General features: G+C 40.8%; 1 protein-coding gene across 2 annotated transcripts in view; it reads left to right on the top strand.

The window, feature by feature from the left end:
- Nucleotides 1–18,528, top strand: part of LOC129821206 (aryl hydrocarbon receptor-like) — a 48,922-nt gene that overhangs the window by 17,028 nt on the left and 13,366 nt on the right. The window contains exon 3 of one of the 2 annotated variants that reach the window (XM_055878582.1): nucleotides 16,206–16,321. In XM_055878582.1, the coding sequence (XP_055734557.1) occupies nucleotides 16,206–16,321 (116 nt within the window). The remainder of the gene's footprint in view (nucleotides 1–16,205; nucleotides 16,322–18,528) is intronic. The other variant, XM_055878584.1, reaches the window with a different exon arrangement.

Here is an 18,528-nt window from a genome sequence, read left to right on the forward strand (position 1 = left end):
CCACTTCCCCAGTTTTTACCCAATCATGTCTCCCATCTGGGTCATTTGGGTGGGGCAGTTTCCCCCATGGCCAATACACACAGCCATGGCTCTTGTACATCACATTTCTAAAAGGGGTCTGTGTCATTATGATCCCACCCCACCATTGGCTTTAATGCTTTTCGCTAATGCTATCCAAATATAGAACCATTTCATGATTCAGGGTCCTGCACTTGTTATTCTGCATAACGTGACAATCGAGAACCTCATTGGTGATGCAAACATAGGACTCAGCTCCGTTGTCCAGTCTCAAACGAAAGGTGTGAGCTGCAGTCGGGTTTTTGAACGGAACAGGTTTATCAATGAGTGCAGTACTCCAAATAAAATGTGACTGAAAAAAGCCCTTCATGTTGAACTAAATGCCTTATTTGGTAACATCTTATTGAGTGGCTGGATGTGGGCTTGCTTGTTTACTAATTCTGTTTTTGGCTGTGTCATTGTTTTGTCTTTGTGTCTATCATCCACATTAGTGTATCAAGTGGCTTTTTTAACGCTATGGCCAGATGCCAGTGTCAGGAAGGGATTGGCGCTGCAAATTGAAGGGATGCAAAGAGCTCTAGAACATTCCTGTAATCCACTTGTAAATAGCATGATGGGACAAATAGAAAATCGTCAAACATTTGATAAATATTGTCAGTGTTTTGAAATGGGTTCCTACGGTTTTGCCGCAAGCAAGCCTCTCTGTCGGACAGATCCCAAACAACATACCTGGATCGGGTTATGAGTTCTCCTCCACAGAAAGAGTCACTAAACACAATGTGATGTGATGCCTCCATGATGAAGGCTTGGATCGCTTCCAATATGGCTTCTGGGTCATGAGCCCAGAGATGGGATGGGGGAGGGTGTCTGGATGTCCATAGTTGGAGCTCCATTCTCAGTCCCAGGTACCTCAGCAGTATATATCCACATTTTTCCCTCCCGACTCACCCCACTACTTCAACCCCACTCCCCTCCTCCTACCACACCACACACCGATGACAAGTCAGCGATTCTGAGTTGTAGAGTCCATGGCCCTTTCACAAGCTGTCCAATTTTCAGGGTCACTGCTTATTTGTCGGGTTTGCTTAATCAAATTCTCAGCCTGCCTCAGGCTCACATATTATGAGAGGTAGGAGGCCAGTTCTGTCTAGTTTTGCTGTAGCCTATAGGCTTTAAATAAGAAAATATTAGAAAATGAACAAGAAATAGTAAAGGTAATGTGTAGTCACTCACAAAGAAAGCACACACGTTGGTCTGGAGATCCGACAACGGTTTTGGGTGGAAGTGGTAGTACATAGGGGCATCCTATGAAATATGTATTTTTATGTTTTTATTGCTTGTTGGCTGGTGGCTCTCTAGGTCCATTATGCTAAGTTAGGCATATTTGGCTAAACCAAAAAATGCCCTCAAGGATTTCAGGAGCACTATTATGCCATATGTATGAGATGGCCATGTACATTTTTCATTATGTACACTGCTGCCCACTGAAGCCTGATAACCTTTGATGCTCTTTGTGCTCCTCTGGACATTTAGCCGGGCAGGTGGTGGCCTACTTTTTAGATGTTGAAAAATAAAGTCGTGTTTTGTGAACATTTGGATTTCCCTGTTTAGTGACATGTTGTTTTAATGTCATATGTTGAACAATCTTGAACATCCTTTTACTGTCTATCTATAATGCTGAACTGTTATGGTCTACTGAGTTCCTCCAAGCTCTCTCGCTCTCTTAATTCAATTAACATTTTTAAGGGCTTTATTGGCATGGGAAACATGTTTACATTGTCAAAGCAAGTGAAATAGATAATAAACAAAAGTGATATAAACAATAAAAAAATGTACAGTGAACATTACACTCATACAAGTTCCAAAAGAATAAAAACATTTAAAATGTCATATTATGTCTATATACAGTGTTGTAATGATGTGCAAATAGTTCAAGGTCAAAAGGGAAAATAAATCAACATAAATATATCTTGATTTACAATGGTGTTTGTTCTTCACTGGTTGCCCTTTTCTTGAGGAAACAGGTCTCAAATCTTGCTGATGTGATTGCACATTGTGGTATTTCACCCAATAGATATGGGAGTTTATCAACATTTGATTTGTTTTCAAATTCTTTGTGGGTCTGTTTTTCTTTATTTTTACTTTTTTATATATTGTAGAATAATAGTGAAGACATCAAAACTATGAAATAACACATACGGAAACATGTAACAACCAAAAAAGTGTTAAAAAAATGGATTCTTCAAAGTAGCCACCCTTTGCCTTGATGACAGCTTTGTACACACTTGGCATTCTCTCAACCAGCTTAATGAGGTAGTCAGCTGGAATGCATTTCAATTAATAGGTGTGCCTTGTTAATTTGTGGAATTTCTTTCCTTCCTAATGCGTTTGAGCCAATCAGTTGTGTTGTGACAAGGTAGGGGTGGTATACATAAAATAGCCCTATTTGGTAAAATACCAAGTCCATATTATGTGGTAATCAAAAAAGTGTTAAACAAATGAAAATATATTTTAGATTCTTCAAAGTAGCCACCCTTTGCCTTGATGACAGCTTTGCACACTCTTGGCATTTTCTCAACCAGCTTCGCCTGGAATGCTTTTCCAACAGTCTTGAAAGAGTTCCCACATGCTGAGCACTTGTTTTCTGCTTTTCCTTCACTCTACGATCCAACTCATCCCAAACCATCTCAATTGGGTTGAGGTCATGTGATTGTGGAGGCCAGGTCATCTGATGCAGCACTCCATCACTCTCCATCTTGGTCAAATAGCTCTTACAGAGCCTGGAGGTCTGTTGCGTTATTGTCCTGTTGAAAAACAAATGATAGTCCCACTAAGCGCAAATCAGATGGGATGGCGTATCACTGCAGAATGCTGTGGTAGCCATGCTGGTTAAGTGTGCCTTGTATTCTAAATAAATCACTGACAGTGTCACCAGCAAAGCACCCCAACACCATCACACATCCTCCTTCATGCTTCATGGTGGGAACCACACATGCTGAGATCATCCGTTCACCTACTCTGCGTCTTGTTCACGAAAGACACGGCGGTTGGTACCAAAAATCTCACGTTTGGACTCATCAGACCAAGGGACAGATTTCCACCAGTATAATGTCCATTGCTCATATTTCTTGGCCCAAGCAAGTCTCTTCTTCTTGTTGGTGTCTTTTAGAAGTAAAAATAAAGAAAAACCCTTGAATGAGTAGGTGTGTCCAAACTTTTGACTGGTATTGTATATGTTGAAGAGGGTGGGGTTTAAGCTGCATCCCTGTCTCACCCTCCGGCCCTGTGGAAAGAAATGTGTTTTTTGCCCATTTTAACCACACACTTGTTTGTGTACATGGATTTTATAATGTTCTATGTTATTCCCCATCACCACTTTCCATCAATTTGTATAGCAGGCCCTCATGCCAAATTGAGTCGAAAGATTTTTTGAAATCAACTGTCACTGGTGTAGAGAGGAGTAGGCAGTCACAGGTTTAGAACTACTGAATTTTTTAAAGCACCATAGAACAAAGCGGGACAAAACCCAAACGCTGTTGTGCTGCTCAAAATATATCTTCATGAACTTAAAGGCACAGGGCGAACCCAAAGTGCAAAATATAAAGTACTCAGGAAATAGTAGGAGAGATTCCTCTCAGGAAAACAAGTAACATTTACAATGACCGACAAAGACAAATGGCTGAGGGAGTATATATACAGTGATAGAGTGGGGATTGGAACCAGGTGTGTGTAATGATGATGAGACAAGTCCGGGGTTGATGAGTGAAGGGCTAGACAGGAGCTGGACAGGAGGGGGAGCCAAATCGAAGGCTGGTGTGACATCAACAAAGAATGATAAGACTTTGCCTTTGTTTTGGTTTGTTCGTTTGTAAATTAGGGTGTGCAGGGTGAATACGTGGTCTGTCCACTTTTGTGGATTGGGGTGATCAGTCCATGGTTGATTAGTCCTTGGTTCCAAATATTGGGGAATAAGCCAGAGCTGAATAGGTTGTTAAATAGGTTGTATAGCCAATTGGAATTTGTGGTCTGTATATTTTATCATTTCGTTTAGGATACCATCAACCCCACAGACCTTTTTGGGTTGGAGGGTTTGTATTTTGTCCTGTAGTTCATTCAATGTAATTGGAGAATCCAGTGGGTTCTGGTAGTCTTTCATTGTTGATTGTAAGAGTTGTATTTGATCATGTATATGTTTTTGCTGTTTGTACTTTGCTATAGAGCCAAAAATATTGGAGAAGTGGTATATCCATACATCTCCGTTTTGGATAGATAACTCTTGGTGTTGTTGTTTGTTTAGAGTTTTCCAATTTTCCCAGAATTGGTTAGAGTCTATGGATTCTTCAATTACATTGAGCTGATTTCTGACATGCTGTTCCTTCTTTTTCCATAGTGCATTTCTGTTTTGTTTTAGTGATTCCCCATAGTGAAGGCGTAGGCTCAGGTTTTCTGGGTCTCTATGTTTTTGGTTGGATAGGTTTCTCAATTTCTTTATTGTCACGTCTGCTCCCAATCCCTGTCTCTGGTGCTTGAGGTTACCAGTTCACTCATCATTACGCACACCTGCCACCATCGTTACGCACACCTGCGCTTAATTATGGGACTCACCTGGACTCCATCACGTCATCATATCCTGCCGATCCCTGACTTTGGCGATGTCATTTACAAAATAGCCTCCTACACTCCACTCAGCAAATTGGATGCAGCCTATCACAGTGCCAACCGTTTTTTCACCAAAGCCCCATATACTACCCACCACTGCGACCTGTATGCTGGCTAGCCCTCGCTTCATTTTTTTCGCCAAACCCACTGGCTCCAGGTCATCTATAAGTCTTTGCTAGGTAAAGCCCTGCCTTATCTCAGCTCACTGGTCACCATAGCAGCACCTACCCGTAGCACGCGCACCAGCAGGTATATTTCACTAGTCACCCCCAAAACCAATTCCCCCTTTAGCCGCCTTTCCTTCCAGTTCTCTGCTGCCAATGACTGGATCGAATTGCAAAATTCACTGAAGCTGGAGACCCATGTCTCCCTCACTAACTTTAAGCGCCATCAGAGCAGCTCACTGTCAGAGCAGCTCACAGATCACTGCACCTGTACATAGCCCATCTGTAAATAGCCCATCCAACTACCTCATCCCCATACTGTTATTTATTTATTAATGCTCCTTTGCACTCTAGTATCTCTACTTGCACATTCATCTTCTGCACATCTATCACTCGAGTGTTTAACCTGTCTAGGATCAGCGTGGCGCTAGCGGCACACCCCCCCCCCCCCCACTGAAAAACCAGTGCCGCGAAATTCAAAAAATATATTTTTTAAAAATATTTAACTTTCACACATTAAAGTCCAATACAGCTAATGAAAGACACAGATCTTGTGAATCCAGTCAACATGTCCGATTTTTAAAATGTTTTACAGGGAAGACACAATATGTAAAGATGTACATCTATTACCTAAAAATACATTAGCATAATCCACCATCTTTTATTTGTCCACCAACACCAGTAGCCATCACCAATTCGGCTAAACTAAGATATTTATAGCCCCTAACCAACAAAAAAACTCATTAGATGACAGTCTGATAACATATTTATGGTATGGGATAGGTTTTGTTAGAAAAAAGTGCATATTTCAGGTAGATGGCATAGGTTACAATTGCACCCACCGTCACAAATGGAATAGAAAAACTACTTAGAGCAACGTGTTTACCTACTTACTAATCATCAAACATTTCGTAAAAATACACAGCATACACGAATCGAAAGACACAGATCCTGTGAATACAGACAATATTTCAGATTTTCTAAGTGTCTTACAGCGAAAACACAATAAATCGTTATATTAGCATAGCACATACCACATAGCAGCCCAGCATTGATTCTAGCCAAAGTGAGCGATAAAAGTCAACATCGCCAAAAGATATTAATTTTTTCACTAACCTTCTCAGAATTCTTCAGATGACACTCCTGTAACATCATATTACACAATGCATATAGAGTTTGATCGAAAACGTTTATATTTAGCCACCAAAATCATGGTTAGACAATGTGAAATGTAACTCAGCTGGTCATAATATGTCCTTGCGCCACTTAGACAGTGATCTACTCTTATACATAAATACTCATAAACGTGACTAAAAAATATAGGGTGGACAGGGATTGATAGACAATTTAATTCTTAATACAATTGCGGAATAACATTTTTTAATTTATCCTTACTTTTCAATACAGTTTGCGCCTAGCGAAGCTACGTCATAAAACATGGCGTCCTAAGCCACTAAAATGTTTCGACAGAAACACAATTTATCATAATAAAAATGTCCTACCTTGAGCTGTTCTTCCATCAGTATCTTGGGCAAAGGATCCTTTCTTGGGAGAAATCGTCTTTTGGTGGAAAGCTGTCCTCTTGCCATGTCGAAATGCCAACTGCGTTCGGGATGAACTGAAAAGCGTGCCCAACTATTCACATCGTTTCAAAAAGAAATGTCCCAAAATCGCACTAAACGGATATAAATTGCTATAAAACGCTTTAAATTAACTACCTTATGATGTTTTTAACTCCTATAACGAGTGAAAAGATGACCGGAGAAATATAACAGGCTAAACTAACGCTTGGAACAGGTGCGCGCCGGTGTCCTCTAGGCGCATGACGCAGCTCCAAAAGAATGACTAGCCTCAGGGTTTTTTCATTTGTAGGGCCTGTGAACGCGCAATCGACCCCATTGGAATCGTCATCACGTAAAGGCATCCAGGGGAAGACGTAAGAAGTGTCCGTATAGTCATAGCAAAATCAGTGCCCTTTTAACTGACTTCAGAACAGTGGCCAACATTTCTGAAATCTGAATCCATGTCAGGGAAATTGCTGTAGAATGGGCTCTGTTCCACTTAGAGACAAAATTTCAACTCCTATAGAAACTATAGACTGTTTTCTATCCAATAATAATAATAATATGCATATTGTACGATCAAGGATTTTGTGGGAAGCCGTTTCAAAATTACCAAATTAGCATAAATAGTCTAAACAGCGCCCCCATCCCCAACAGGTTAATTGCTAAATTGTAATTATTTTGCCACTATGGCCTATTTATTGTCTTGCCTCATTTGCACACACTGTAGATAGATTTTTTCTCTATTGTGTTATTGACTGTATGTTTGTTTATTCCACGTGTAACTCTGTGTTGTTGTTCGTGTCGCACTGCTTTGCTTTATCTTGGCCAGGTCGCAGTTGTAAATGAGAACTTGTTCTCAACTAGCCTACCTGGTTAAATAAAGGTGAAATTATTTTTAAAAAAAATTAACCCCCCCTATATCTGACACTTCCTCAGTTTCATTCCTGAGTCGGCGTTGATGTTGTGTTTCTCCTGTCCAGACGCTGTTCTTGTTTTATGTCATGTCTATGTATTATTAAATCTACACCCTGCACTTGCTTCTCGTCTCCCAGGGTCTGTCGTTACAGAACCGTTACAAAATATACTGTTGAGGTTTTCTACTGCTAAGTTTACACCTTCACTATTACAGTGAAACATTTTGTCCAAGAAATTGTACAGAAGGGATTGAATTTGTTGTTGCCTAATAGTTTTTTTGGTAGAGTTCCACACTATTTTCCATCCATCTATACTTCTTCTCCAAGTCAAAGTGTCATAAAAGTGTCTCTTCAAACCTAGGTGTGATACCATGTGATCTCACAAGACTACAAGCGAAACCATGTGACCTCTCAAGCTGGACCTCTCTCAAGGAGGGAGAAAAACCTGTTCAGTAGGCCGATCACAGGGCCTGGACCTTCACCTTTAATCGCAAGAACTGGTGAACTGGTAAGTTAGGGAAAGTACATTTTTCGAGAATAGTACTTGTAATCCAGTACAGAAATTGGGACGGAAGAGCCCATGCACTAAACAATCACAGAAGGAGACTTAGTCTTAAAGAGCTTGTGCAGCCTGAACGGTACATTTAAGCTATCCATCTTCTAGGAGAAGACAATTAGAGCACAACTGCAACTCAAGCAAGGAGCCAGCATTGAAGATCAACAAGCATAAGGACACCAACTCAGAACCAAAGGAGGAACCACCCAACTCAACCAGAAAGGACACAGCCTTCTTCTTCCTTTGTTCTCCTCCATGCGGCCTGAACAATCAAGAAACCACAACAGATTTGGATCACAGATTGAGTACAACATCTTAACGTTAAGAATCACGAGGTCTTTACTTCTTGCTTTCAATCTATTTCCTACCGTTTCATGATCCTTCTCATTATGTTTGTAAATATTTTGATTTGTATTAAATGTTGATTGTATAAAGAACTTGTGTTGGTCTTATTATTCTGGGAAAGAACTCCAATTGATTATCAAAGAATTTATACCTTTAGATTAATCAATGTATTACTATTATTCTAATTGTAGTCTGATAGTTATTACTAAAATAACTTAGAAGTCGGGGCTTCTTAGAAGGCCATTTTGTTCAATAACTGGACTGGTGCCTCGTTAATAATTTCATAGTAATAAGTGTACACACTACCTTACACCTGGTTAAGACTTTAAATGAAGTTGCTCTTATTGCTGTGTAGGTACACTGTAATTACAGTACATGGTACTGTTGTGATTGCATAGTAATGGATTTGTTGAGCGAGTTAAGTGGAAAAACAAGGAATAACAACTGTCAAAAATAAAGGCTGTCCTTTTGATGGATAGTACTCTGGCAAAAGTGTGAAGCCCAGCACCGCTAATGAGAAACCAATGTCAAATATATTTAGTTGATCTATAATTGATGAGTTCGTCAGTGAATATAAAGCTCAGGCAACACATTAGGGCTTCAGTAATCAGTTTGGAGGCGTATCTTTTTCCTCATGGATGCGTTGGAGAGCCATGTGACAGAGCAGCACCACAAAGCGCAGTGACTTACTACAATGGCATCAATAACAACAACGTTTACCGCAGCAGACTGGCTGACAAAACGCCTCTCAGGCCAAAGGACATGACACTGAGCCTGGGTAATACAGCTTGCTACATACCCAGTCGCTGCGTCATGCAATGTATGTCAACAGACCATGAAAGGGCTAGCTCAAGATCTGAATATCAATGTATGGTTACCTATTATGGAAGGTAATGATTTCTACTTTCTGCAAGCACGTTTTTAGCGTTGATGTGACGGTGGACATAGACCATTTGTCTTTAGGGTCAATGGATGCTCGTTTGAGTTGGTACAGCAACACAACAGGGCATGGACATTTTCAACTCACTAATACTCACAGTCCATATGATATGTCTGATGTCCATAAGATGATATGATATGTCAAACCCCTGATGGCGTGGAAATTAGGTCAGTGTGTCCACTCAACGGCCTGCACCAAAGCTCCGTGCGAGAGGTCCAAGCCTTGTCAAACACCCATACAAAAGATCTAATGTCATCAGGTGTCGGCCCCAGCCCTCCAATCCTCTCCTACTCTTTTTTTCTGGTGACCCTTCACAGACAACAAAAGGGCTGACCCAGACCCCATTCACACAATCATGTCAAGACATCACCTTAGGAGTCAAGGGTTGTCTTAGGTCACAGCACGGTGTTGTCATAGGGGTCAGAGATGAATACGGCCAACAGCTGGTCCCATTTCCATGACATCATCAGGGTTCCAAACTTTTCTTTCATTCGCCCATCATCTCTTCTCCGTTTGTTGGGTTCGTTTAATTAATCAATGAGAGACTGACTCAATGGATTGATTGAATAGAAAACTCCGAAGTTGAAAAGCCATGGTTTTTGTTTGGAACTAATACAGTGCTGTATCGCTTCTGTGGAGATTGTTGGGTTAGAATATGCCATTGTATTGCAGTACATTGCATTGTATTAGTGATCATAGTGTTAAGCTTAGCAGTAAACCATTTACTGGGCATTCGGGAAGTATTCAGATCCCTTGACTTCTTCCACATTTTGTTATGTTACAGTCTTGATCTAAAATAGATTAAATATTTTTTTCCCTTCATCAATCTACACACAATACCCCATAATGACAAAGCAAAAATTGTTTTTAGAATTTTCTTGAAATGTATTTTTTTTAAATAATAAAATATGACATTTACATAAGTATTCAGACCCTTTACTGAGTACTTTGTTGAAGCACCTTAGGCAGCGATTACATCAAACATCTCACCAGACCTCTGGCTGGGCCACTCAAAGACATTCAGAGACTTGTCCCGAAGCCACTGCTGCGTTGTCTTGGCAGTGTGCTTAGGGTCGTTGTCCTGAAGGAGAACCTTCGCCCCAGTCTGAGGTCCTGAGCACTCTGGATTAAGTTTTCAACAAAGATCTCTCTGGACTTTGCTCCATTCATATATCCCTCAATCCTGACTAGTCTCCCAGTCCCTGCTGCTGAAAAACATCCCCGCAACATGATGCTGGCACCACCATGCTGACGCTTGGTATTCAGGCCAAAGAGTCCAATCTTGGTTTAATCAGACCAGAGAATCTTGTTTCTCATGGTCTAAGAGTCTTTAGGTGCCTTTTGGCAAACTGCAAGGAGGCTGTCATGTGATTTTTACTGAGGAGTGGCTTCCGTCTGGCCACTCTACCATAAAAGCTGATTGGTGGAGTGCTGAGCACTTGTTGGCTGCTTTTCCTTCACTCTGTGGTCCAACTCATCCCAAACCATCTCAATTGGGTTGAGGTCATGTGATTGAGGAGGCCAGGTCGTCTGATGCAGCACTCCATCACTCCCTTCTTGGTCAAATCTCTCTTACACAGCCTGGAGGTGTGTTGGGTCATTGTCCTGTTGAAAAACAAATGGTAGACCCACTAAGCGCAAACCAGATGGGATGGCGTATCGCTGCAGAATGCTGTGTGTTAGCCATGCTCGTTAAGTGTGCCTTGAATTCTAAATAAATTACTAACAGTGTCACCAGCAAAGGACCCCCACATCATCACATCCTCCTCCATGCTTCATCGTGGGAACCACACATGCAGAGATCATCACAAAGACATGGCGGTTGGAACCAAAAATCGCAAATTTGGACTCATCAGACCAAAGGACATATTTCCACTGGTCTAATGTCCATTGCTTGTGTTTCTTGGCCCAAGCAAGTCTCTTCTTTCTTATTGGTGTCCTTTAGTAGTGGTTTCTTTGCAGCAATTCGACCATGAAGGCCTGATTCACGCAGTCTCATCTGAACATTTGATGTTGAGATGTGTCTGTTACTTGAACTCTGTGAAGCCTTTGATTGGGCTGCAATTTCTGAGGCTGGTAACTCTAATGAACTTATCCTCTGCAGCAGAGGTAACTCTGGGTCTTCCTTTCCTGTGGCAGTCCTTATGAGAGACAGTTTCATCATAGCACTTGATGGTTTTTGCGACTGCACTTGAAGAAACTTTCAAAGTTCTTGACATTTTTCGGATTGATTGACATTCAAGTCTTAAAGTAATGATGGACTGTCATTTCTCTTTGCTTATTTGAGCTGTTTTTTTTCTCCATAATATGGACTTGGTCTTTTACCAAGTGGGGCTATCTTCTATATTACCATCCCTACCTTCTCACAACCGAACTGATTGGCTCAAACGCATTAAGAAGGAAAGAAATTCCACAAATGTACTTTTAACAAGGCACACCTGTTAAATGAAATGCATTCCAGATGACTACCTCATGAAGCTGGTTGAGAGAATGGAAAGAGTGTGCAAAGCTGTCATCAAGGCAAAGGGTGGCTACTTTGAAAATGTCCAATAGAAATATTTATTTTTCTTTTTTAACACTTCTTTGATTACTACATGATTCCATGTGTTTTTTCATAGTTTTGATATCTTCACTATTATTCTGCAATGTAGAAAATAGTAAAAAATTAAGAAAAACCCTGGAATGAGTAGGTGTCCAAACATTTGACTGTACTGTATATAGTGTATATTTTGTCTTGCCCACATTAAGTACACGTTTTTAACCAACCAGGACTTTTTGTAAGGCAACAAAGTCAGATTGCAGCTCTAACAATGTCTGGTCTACAGTTGGGATAATGGCATACATAATAGTATCGTCTGCATACAGATACATATTACACTTTTTAACAGATAGGCCAGTGTTATTTATATAAATAGCAAGGAGAACAGGTCCCAATACTGACCCCTTTGGTACACCTTTAAAAATATCCAGGAACCTAGACTTAACACCATCAGAAATTACACAGTGTGTCCAGTCTGACAGATCATTCTCAAACCACTTGCAAGAAGCCTGATCCAGGCATATTTCAGTCAACATTTGAATGAGAGTGTGATGGTCAACAGTGTCAAAGGCCTTGGGTAGGTATATAATAAACAAGGCAGCACAGTGATTTTTATGATCTAAGCAATTTAACACATCATCTAAAAACAAGCGTAGCAGCTGAAACAGCGCTTTGTCCAGGTCTAAAACCGGATTGGTGCACATTAAGAATGGAATGAGAAGTTTAAAAAGTTCTGGGCCAGGGATTCAAAATCTTTGGAAAGGCAAGATCATTTGAGATTTGACGGTAGTTATCTAAGTCAGAAGGATGTCCTCCGTTATGTAAGGGGAGGACATGTGCCACTTTCCAGATCTTAGGGATAACACCAGAAACAATTGTCAAATTAAAGATATAGGTCAACGGTTCTGCAATAAGTGGGGCAGAGAGCTGCAGTAAAAAGGGATTAAGTGAATCAGCCCCTACATCTTTAGCTAAGCACTTAGTACATCATAGCCATCAAATGGTTGAAATGAAAATAAAGTATGTGAGTCTATTATTACATAATTCTCTATAATCTGTTTCCCGAGGTGACTAGAGCATCCTTTCTTAAAACTTCTTATGGCTGAGATCCCGTTAACGGGATCGATATGACAACAGCCAGTGAAAGTGCAGGGCGCCAAATTCAAACAACAGAAATCTCAAAATTAAAATTCCTCAAGCATACAAATATGTCACACCATTTTAAAGATACACTTTTTGTTAATCCCACCACAGTGTTCGATTTCAAATAGGCTTTTCGGCGAAAGCACCACAAACGATTATGTTAGATCAGAGAGAGCCAAGTCACAGAAAAACACAGCCATTTTTCCAGCCAAAGAGAGGAGTCACAAAAATCAGAAATAGAGATAGAATTAATCTCTAACCTTTGATGATCTTCATCAGATGACACTCATAGGACTTCATGTTACACAATACATGTATGTTTTGTTCGATAAAGTTCATATTTATATAAAAAACTCTCAGTTTTCACTTTGGCGCGTTGTGTTCAGTAGTTCCAAAAACATCCGGTGATTTTGCAGAGAGCCACATCAATTTACAGAAATACTCATCATAAATGTTGATGAAAATACAAGTGTTATATGTGGAACTTTAGATACACTTCTCCTTAAATGATGTGTCGGTCGCGGACCTGTTACTGGTGGGTCGCAACGTGTCAGAGTAAATGTATAATTATATAATTGATTACTGGATTTGATTTGGCCAAGTGCAACTGCGCTCATTGTTCAGTGCGTTCTCTGTTTAGCAGCGTTCTCTGCTCAGTTTGGCAGCTGCGCAAGAGGGAGATGCCCGTGTGATTCGTGGTTTACCGGATATGTTTTTCTGCAGTTTTCTTGAAGATCATTCCGCGACCCACACGCTGCAGCGCTGTCGTTCAGCAGCAGATGATGCGCTGTCAGTCACTGACTTGTCATTCCCACTCGCCATCACTTACCACTGTCATCAAATGGACTCAAGCTAGCCAGAAGTTCTGACTGAGCTCAGTTGTCATGAAACGCAAATACAGCGATTAGTTTCTCTCTCTTGGTTTCATACAAATTTTGAGAAATAACGAGGAGCGCCCACGATGTGTTTTGTGCGGGGAAGTGCTTAGTAATGAGTCTCAATACGAACAAATAAATAAAACGACACTGTCCTGTCCAAACATCCACAGCCTGAGGGTAAACCTAGGGAGTTCTTGCAGAACAGGGAAGAATGCTTCAGGAAACAGTGCTTCAACAGTGGAAAAGTAAGTCAGCTAGCAAGGCATTGTTGTCATTTTATAACAGGTGATGGTAAGCGAAATAAGGGAGTACTATCTCGCATACTAGTAGATGTGAGTTTCTCTTTCAAACAATCCCCTGGCCTTGTACACAGTTAATAGCTAACGTTAGCCAAAGCAATCCAGCAAGCTACTGATGGTGCAACCATAAGTAACAGTAAATACAGATTAAGATAAAAAATGATCAGGCCTACTGTACATATTACTGTAGAATGTATTATTGCAAACAAATCTAGATTGGAACTGTTGCAGTTAAAATACAAGTCCTCATTTTTATTCTGAACTGGAATAAACTGATTGAAGCAAGATGCTTTTTGAGGCAAACACTCACACAGTTCTGGGTTGCTCATCTACAGCAGGAAGCGGTCTCCTGCCTGACTGAGAAATGAGTAGATGTTCTGGTCCAGTTTGGCACCACATACCTATGCGAGTCAGGGTTGTCAACTCTGGCATACTTAAAAAACAAGTATAGAAACAGTTTCAAGGCTGAGCATGACCTCCGTGTTACACTGTCATTACCTGAGTCTAGAATAGACATGCTTGTTGAAAACGTCAACCTGTGCGATTTGATCTATCAGCTTATTCCAGTTCAGAATAAACAAATAGTTATTGTATTTTAACAGCAACAGTTCCAATTTAGACTTTTTTTCAACATTACTTTCTACAGTAAGCCTGATCATGTTTCATCTGTACTGTTACTGAGTGTGTGTGTGTGTGTGTGTGTGTGTGTGTGTGTGTGTGTGTGTGTGTGTGTGTGTGTGTGTGTGTGTGTGTGTGTGTGTGTGTGTGTGTGTGTGTGTGTGTGTGTGTGTGTGTGTGTGTGTGTGTGTGTGTGTGTGTGTGTTCTGTTATACATGTGATGTGATCAATCAGTTTATTCCAGTTCAGAATTAAAGTTATTTATTGTATTTTAACAGCAACAGTTCCAACCTAGACAGATATGTAAGACTGTTATTAATGGGGAACAATATACATGAATAGCTATTCATATGGCTATTTCATTTCATTGTGTCTTTGTTTTTATCTATATTCCATTTGTTTTAGGCATAAGGTTAATGAAATTAACCAATATTTACGCATATTTAAATTATCTTGGGCCTCAGGAAAACATAGAATTTCTCATTTGGGTCCCAGGCTGAAAAGGTTTAAGAACCCCTGGACTAGAGGACTCCCTCTAGTGGAATGAGATGAATTTTCAGAGACGATTCTTGGATGAATTGAGGGAGGGTGGGTAAGGTAAAATAGAAAGAAGGAGCATGGGAGAGGGAGCAGGGGATAGGGGGATAGAGCTCAGCGAACAGAGAAAGAAAAGTGCAAATATAGTGACGCCCGAAGGAGTTGTCACCTCATTTCACTCTGATGCAGCATTAATGTGTCTCTCTCACTCTCCCTCTGAGTGCTGCTTCTCCAGCAATGCTGTTTTCTCTTAATTCAGCCATAGACAGTAGGCTACGGTATGCACAATAAATGACGTGTCACTGTGTTTGTTGAATATCATTGCGTGTCAAAGATGTTTCAATTTGTATTTAATTTTTTCATTTCACTCTCCGCTGTTGGACGACAGAATTTTCCAAAGACTATTGCTGTGTGTTGCTACTGAAGACTACTTTTACAACAGACCAGTGATTTAATATTTTTTTGACACCATACACTATGAGTCTTAAGGTGAATGACCACAAACAAATGTGTGAAAAATCAGTGAGAACTCTCAAAGCATCACAGTCTGTTTAGAACGCTGGGATGACCTCCCATTCTTTTGTTCAACCATGAACGTGCTGATGTGTTGGTTCCCAAGCCATTATGATGTCACCAGGTTAGACATAGATAAAAGGTCTGGATAGTAATTTTTAAGATGCTATTTGAGGAAACTTTTATGAGCTGGGATCCTGTCGTGCGTACAGTGTGGTTAGTGTACTAAACATAAAGCATTCTGACATTCACAGCAGTGCTTTGTAAACATTATTACAGGACTAACGCCTGTCACCCTCTCTCCCTCTCTCTCCCTCTGTCTCTGTCTCTCTCTCTCTCTCTCTCTCTCTCTCTCTCTCTCTCTCTCTCTCTCTCTCTCTCTCTCTCTCTCTCTCTCTCTCTCTCTCTCTCTCTCTCTCTCTCTCTCTCTCTCTCTCTCTCTCTCTCTCTCTCTCTCTCTCTCCTCTCTCTCTCTCTCTCTCTCTCTCTCTCTCTCTCTCTCACACTCTCTCTGCAGTAGCCCTGAAGAACTGTGCTTGCAACGGAGAGCTGGCCAATGGTGGTAGCGATGACAACGGCAAAGCCACGGGATTGGCCAATAGTTGGCTGCCTGAAGGCGAACTCTTGCTGCAGGTCAGCGCTAAGGGCTCGTCATGGCCTAACTTCAGCTGACTGCACTGCCAGCTGAATCGCTCTGTGTGTGTGTGTGTGTGTGTGTGTGTATGTGTGTGTGTGTGTGTGTGGGTATGGGTGTGGGTGTGTGTGTGTGTGTGTGTGTGTGTGTGTGTGTGTGTGAGTCTGGACCGCGTTGCAAATCAGTTTGTGCAGGGAGACAGAGACAGGGGACTCAGGGATATAGCGTATCAGTCAATATGTCTGCTCCTGTCTATGTCTGTCTGAGGCTCCCATATGAAATGTGTGAGTGCCACTTGGAGTCAGCTGAGTCGGCTAACCGTGTGGCTTAACATGCCCCTTTGGATATTTTTGCAAGATAGGCACCAAAGCACTTGAGAAAACATGTCCTTTTCAAAAATAATGAACATCAAAATGTGGAATCTTCTAAAACAAAAAACAAAAAAAACACTCCTCTTTTGGGAACTACAAGGCTTAATATCCAGTGATGAAATGTCGGATAAACCTCATAACTCATTAGCCAGCACTTTGTCTTTAATACAACATGTAACAGGGCAGGTAGCCTAGGCAGTTAGAGTGTTTTGGGCCAGTAACTGAATGGTCGCTGGCTCAAATCCCAGAGCGGACTAGTTAAAAATATGTCCATGTACCTGACAAGGCATTTAACCCTAGTCGCTCTGGATAAGAGTGTCTGTTAAATGACGGAAATGTACATCTGCTAATTAATTCCCAAGGCTCCAGAATACACTAATACGCTACACCACAATTTGTCATTCTAGTATTCATTGTCATTTACTTTAAAATTCCAACTCTAGGGAGCTATTTTAATTTTGTTTCTCTATATGTGTTATTGAGTGGAGAGTGAGCTAGTTGGCTGCCAAATCTCTTTTGGATACGTCATTGATTTTCCAGTCCAGTTCCCCTCTATGTGCAGCACAGTGGAATTCCAGAGTACAGCAGAGCAAACAGTCTGCCAGCCATCCCTGTTCTATGAACAAAGTTTCATTATTATGATAAACCTACATCTCTCCAATGTGTTAGTGAAGCATGAAAGCTCATTCTGGGGAGGAGGAATTAGTCAAGATGGAATCTTTTATTCAGATTGAGATAACGGCCATGGGACATTGTAAAAGACTGGGAGACAGGAAGAAAAGGTTAGGGGAAGAAGCAGAGAAGGTGAGCGGTGAAGAGGGCTATTTCTGACCATGTCTGATTTTCTCTCTCCTCATTTTCTTCTCTGTAGTTCAACGTCAGACACTTGGTAGTGAATTATAGAGGAGCTGTGAGGTCATTCATTATTTACAGCAGGAGAGGAGGAGGAAAAGAGAGGCAAAACAGATTAATTGAGTGTTCACCCTTCACTGTCATTGTTGAAAATAGACAGACTGAGGACAGCCTGTTTTCAACCTCTTATACTAAAAGTAGTCCCCCAGAAGCCTAACACTACCGCCAAGTGGGAAAGTAGTTCTGCAGAATGCTGGCAGATACTGTAAGTGTTCATACGGTACAAGCATGCTCAAATGGAGACCCATTGGAGATGTGATCTCTATTCTGCTCAACCAGGAAGTCTACAATCTAGCTTGCACAAATTGTGGTTCTCTAATTGCAAGAGTTCAAGGACATTAAATACTCACTTCAATGCAGTGTTTTAGTACTCGAGTCCAGTACTCTGACTTGACTCAGACTTACGTCACAATATTTATGACTCGTGACCCACCTCGGACTTGACCAGTGGCGAATCGGACTTGGACTCAACCAGTTGTAACTTTCTTTTCAGAAAATCACTCTCTTTTTGATAATTCAACATACCAGCTACAACAGCAAATGTTTAATAGCTGTATTATCTATTTAGTGTGGCTTGCGAAAGCAGACACTCTTTAAATAATGTACCACTTTTTTCAGACTTTTTATTGTAGTTATTCTTTGCAACGCTACTCCTCTTACACCGTTTAAGTAAGAAATGCCATTCAAACTATAAAACCTGCAGACTGGTCAGCACCAATGTGTTTGCATACAACTTTTTGATTACATTTATACTTTCTAAAGGCCCTATTATTACAAATTCTCATGACTTCTCATGCCATGCAGTTCACCCCAGCCCCCACACTCACTAACCAAACTACAATAACAACCCCACTTATTAATGCTAACCCATGACCTACCTATCTTAAACATTCAGTATTACTACTGCAATGTACAACTGCTAG

Source organism: Salvelinus fontinalis, chromosome 23, assembly GCF_029448725.1.
Source record: "Salvelinus fontinalis isolate EN_2023a chromosome 23, ASM2944872v1, whole genome shotgun sequence".
In the NCBI taxonomy this organism is placed as follows: Eukaryota; Metazoa; Chordata; class Actinopteri; order Salmoniformes; family Salmonidae; genus Salvelinus; species Salvelinus fontinalis.